This window comes from Brassica oleracea, chromosome C5, assembly GCF_000695525.1.
Source record: "Brassica oleracea var. oleracea cultivar TO1000 chromosome C5, BOL, whole genome shotgun sequence".
NCBI classification, from domain to species: domain Eukaryota; kingdom Viridiplantae; phylum Streptophyta; class Magnoliopsida; order Brassicales; family Brassicaceae; genus Brassica; species Brassica oleracea.
In genome coordinates, this window is record NC_027752.1 from 39,946,704 (window position 1) to 39,951,007 (window position 4,304).

Genomic DNA, 4,304 nt, shown 5'->3' on the forward strand with positions numbered 1-4,304 from the left:
GCAGGGTTGATGATTCTTCGGTGTTTCGCCCATTTATCACAATCATAGCTAGCAAGTCCAGTGCCTATCAACCTGGCCAAAGGGAAGGTATGTGTCTTCTGGAAATCATAAACTTTGTTGAACACTTCCTTGATTTGCTCAGGGTCCATTATGGTGATGGTTGGTATAGGTCCAAGCCATGTAAAGTAAGTTCTTCCTGTTCCATGCCAACCACATAAAGATTGAAAACGTTTTCTAGACAAAGAGGAATCAAGAAGTATGAGATAACCAGGAAACATATATATATACCATGAGTTTTGAGCATTTTCAAGGGATAAGGCACGACACGTGGTGTGATATCATCCGTTAGTTTGATGGGTTTGGATCTTGCCTCTTTCAGCAAGCTAAAGTTCCTCTTCAAGTCGCCGACGAGAGGAGTGTAAGGACTACCGGAAAGACCTTGTCTTCTCAGGTAACTCTCAAGCATCTTTGGTTTAAACCAAACCCAGTTTAAAGTTCTCCATGCCCACCAGGACACAACAGCTATAGCTATTGAAAGTGTTGCTGATGCAATTGAAATCTCCATTTTCTCTCACAGAGAAAAGAGAGAGGTAGAGAGATGGATAAGTTGCTAACATTCTTGGTCTTTAAAAATTTAGACTTTCGGTGAAGATATTTGTGGGGGTGATGACATCACCCTGATGTCTTAAAAACTTTATTTTTGGTAATGTGTTAAATAGTATATATATTCTGTGGATTCTCAGCCAGTAGTTTTGTTTGGCTAATGATCTTTTACTGTACTTGGAGCCTTAAAGTCACATGCCACGAAGGTCCAAGAAGTACACATTTGGATTTGTGTCAAAGGTGACAAGAAGTGTATTCGTCGTCATAACTTGAGTGGTAGGTAAGGTGCGAACGTCGTCAACCTTTTTGACGTTTCTTTGTTAATAAAATCATCCATTCAAATTACTGTTTTGTTTTTGTTCTTTGAAACGTAATGATTAAATATTTTTGTTTTATCGAGAAATAAATAATAAAAATGTTAGAATCTTTCTCTGGTACAGATCTTAAATGTTTTTTCAGGTGATATTAGCGTAGCAAAAATTGGAATGGAAACCTATGGAGAGTAGAAACTTTTGAGTTTGAGTTCTTGTGTTTTATATCTAGAAGCTTTGATTAGGACCAAGCTAACGTGTGTTTTGCACGTTTATTCTCTCATATTGGGTCTTATTTTCACAACAGAGAATCTCTACTCAAAGGGTTTTAATATGTGAGACGACACTGTGTTCTGACTTGAATACATAATACCATAATGAGTTGTGTTATGACCTGGACCCGCTTCAGTGAATGATAAGGTCATTGGACTACATCACACAGAATTATAGCTTACGCAGGATCAGAGGAGCACCGAACTGTGGGTGAAGTGTGATGACAGTGTAAGGCGCATGAACATAGGAAGGTGATAGCTCAAAGGAGAATCTCTTTAGAATCAAAGCCAGAGCCATCTTTGTTTCCAACAGAGCAAAACTCTGACCAATACAGATCCTTGGTCCCCACGCAAAGGGAAAGAAAGACACTTTGCCGTTTGTTGCCCTTGAGACACCGTCTTTGAACCTCTCTGGCTTAAACTCCGCCGCTTCTTCGCCCCATAGCTGTGTGTCACGATGGACTAGAAGAATAGGTAGACTGATCTGAGCACCGCGTGGTAGTGTCAAGTCACCTAGCTTCATCTCTTTGTGAATGGCCCTGGTCAGCTGAGCTACTGGAGGGTATAGCCTAAGGACCTCATATAGTATCATTGTCATCTGCGAAGCCTCAAATTAATCAACAAAACACACACAAAAATTACTGAAGTCACTCATCCTACTACTACTCTTGCCTAAACATGCTTAACTGCGGCAAGAGTACGTAGTACTAAAAAAAAAGTTAAATCAGCTAACGCTTTTTGATTTGGTTCTACTTACAACTTTGAGCTGGTTCAGGCCTTCTGTATCAGGTTCTTTATCACCAAAAACTTGCTTCACTTCATCTCTTGCACGAGCTTGCCAGTCTTGGTGTTGGCTTAGCATAACCATTGTCCAGACCAGAAGTACTGAAGTTGTCTCTTGCCCGGCGAAATAGAACAACTTGCACTCCTCCATCACATCCGCAGTGCTCATTTCATTTCCTTTAGCTTGTCCCAAATTAGATTCAAGAAGTATACCAAGCAAGTCATCGCTTGGTGCTTCCCCAGCTTCTCTAGCTCTTAACCTTTTGTTGACTATCCCTCTGAGTATAACTTTGATTTCTCTAGCTGCTGCTTTGATCCTTCTATTACCCTTTGTTGGGAGATAACTATGCAAAAAATAAAACAGAGAATTTGACAAAACATGACTACCATCTTCAATGTGTTAGAAGCAGACAAGTTGAAGTGTTTTTTTTTTATTACAGATATCCAGGGATGAAAGCTTTCAGAACAGCTAGTATAATGAGCTGAGCTAGTTCCCCTTGGAGCTCAAATATCCTCTGTCCTTCTTTGTAGCTGCTACCAAAAGCAGTACGAGAGATCACATCAGCAGTCATACTCACAAGCCCTGGCCACACGTCCACCTCACATGATGAACCTTTCTCCGATACTATCTTGTCCCATTTGCCAACAACCTCACTGCAGCTTTGGTGGAACGCAGGTACCATGTTCTACACATAGAAGCAGAAGGCATCAATACAACGTAACATACATAAAGTTAATGAAACAAGAAGCCTAAACCTTAATCTTCTCAAGGTGGAAAGCCGGATTGATGATTCTTCTGTGTTTTGCCCATTTCTCACCATCATAGTTAGCAAGTCCCTTGGCTATCACGTTACCTAAAGGGAAGGTATGTGGCTTCTGAAAATCATAAAATTTGTTGAACACTTCCTTGATTAGCTCAGGATCCATTATAGTTATGGTTGGTATAGTTCCAATCCATGTAAAATAAGTCCTTCCTGTTTCAGCAGCATAACTAAGTTGAGATATTTTCTTGATCATCAGGCTAACAAGAAAACATTTTAACATACCATGAGTCTTGAGCATTTCTAAAGGAAAAGGTACGACACGTGTGGAGATATCATCAGTTAGTTTGATGGGTTTGGATCTTGCCTCCATCGCCATGCTAAAAGTCCTCTTCAAGTCGCCGATGAGTGGCGTGTAAGGACTACCGGAAAGACCTTGGCTTCTCAGGTAAATCTCAAGCTTCTTTGGTTTAAACCAAACCCAGTTTAAAGTTCCCCATGTCCACCACGAAACAACAACTATAGCTACTGAAACTGTTACTAACGCAGCTGATATCTCCATTTCTGTTCTCTCCCAGAGAAGAAAGGAGATAGAGAGATGGAGACTTTTAATGATTGAGAGTGTCGGTGAAGATATCACCGGTGCTTTACTTGGAGAGCTTCACAGTCACGTGCGACGTAGACGAAAGACGCAAGTTCCTATTTGTGTGAAAAGCTATAGATAGCTATGATGCACAACTAGTCTTACTCATAGCTATGTTCTCTAACCGTCCCCAAGCCGTACCAGTGTTGTCCCCGTGAAATACCCGTCCCTGAAACGTTTCCGGTACCGGTACGGCATCTAAATAGACGTTCCCGTGCTACATAGATAGATAGAGCCATAAACGGTACTGGCCATTATTGTCTTGTGGGGTGGGAAAGGCATGGACGTCAATTATTGTACGTTTCTTTCTCAATCATTCATGCGTTCATTCATTTCTACTAAAATGTTGAAATTTTTTGTTTTTTCTTTGTTTACTTTTTAATGCCACTGGATATTCCAATCTTGTAAATGAAATTATACTGATTACGACCTCTCCACTAATTCACTTATCTATTATTATAAAATAGAATTCTCTTTAAACGCGTGACATGATGGGCTTTCTTTGTTATTTACCTGTTGGGCTCTACGTATGATTGCTCTATCCGACCAAAGACGATGCGGCTTGCCCTCTAACCCTTATTTCTCGATCGACGATTTGCAGATCGTCTGCGACCTTGACTCTCTGACGTCTTATCTTCCTCTCGCCATTTGAAACGGTCCGAGTAATGGCGTCGTGTTCTTATTGCTTCTTTGATTTGTTTTTACATTGTATCTGAGGGGCATGAGAGTTTCTGAGAGCTATAGATAGTAAGAGAGGAGAGAATGAATGGTGGTGATGAGGTTGGAGCTTCGTCGTTTTAAATTGGAGATTCTCTCGGGTTTTTGGTGAAGGAAGTGCTGGCGAAGAAGTTCAAGAAGGTATCCTCTCATCGATTCACTTTCCCGTATTTTTCTATGCATCTGTTTCTATATAAAATTGCAAGGTAACAAC

At 40.6% G+C, this 4,304-nt stretch overlaps 2 protein-coding genes across 3 annotated transcripts in view; both read right to left on the bottom strand.

Annotated features, from left to right (window-relative positions):
• The window catches only part of LOC106292297 (cytochrome P450 72A15-like), a 9,796-nt gene extending 9,172 nt beyond the window's left edge, over positions 1-624 (bottom strand). The window contains exons 1-2 of the mRNA XM_013727896.1: positions 289-624; positions 3-196 (exon numbers count right to left, since the gene is read on the bottom strand). Coding sequence (XP_013583350.1) covers positions 3-196; positions 289-565 — 471 coding nt within the window. The 5' untranslated portion in view covers positions 566-624. The remainder of the gene's footprint in view (positions 1-2; positions 197-288) is intronic.
• A 531-nt stretch (positions 625-1,155) lies between these two features.
• On the bottom strand, positions 1,156-3,430 carry LOC106343330 (cytochrome P450 72A15). Of its 2 annotated transcripts, none has more exons than XM_013782510.1 (5): positions 3,016-3,430; positions 2,726-2,943; positions 2,408-2,655; positions 1,944-2,313; positions 1,156-1,793 (listed from the first exon to the last, which is right to left on the bottom strand). In XM_013782510.1, exons 1-5 carry the CDS (start codon positions 3,290-3,292, stop codon positions 1,359-1,361), a joined length of 1,548 nt encoding a protein of 515 aa, XP_013637964.1. In that variant the 5' UTR covers positions 3,293-3,430; the 3' UTR covers positions 1,156-1,358. The 2 variants fall into 2 exon arrangements, with proteins under 2 accessions (XP_013637964.1, XP_013637965.1); XM_013782511.1 differs by having other exon boundaries at positions 1,228-1,784.
• Between the last annotated feature and the right edge of the window lie 874 nt (positions 3,431-4,304).

Excerpts from the sequence above, each read along its gene's own strand:
- LOC106343330 (XM_013782510.1), bottom strand. The coding sequence starts at position 3,292 with ATGGAGATATCAGCTGCGTTAGTAACAGTTTCAGTAGCTATAGTTGTT. Across the intron at positions 2,944-3,015 it reads AGAAATGCTCAAGACTCATG|GAAGGACTTATTTTACATGG; the intron begins GTATGTTAAAAT and ends CTGCTGAAACAG. Across the intron at positions 2,314-2,407 it reads GCTTTCATCCCTGGATATCT|TTATCTCCCAACAAAGGGTA; the intron begins GTAATAAAAAAA and ends TTTTTTGCATAG.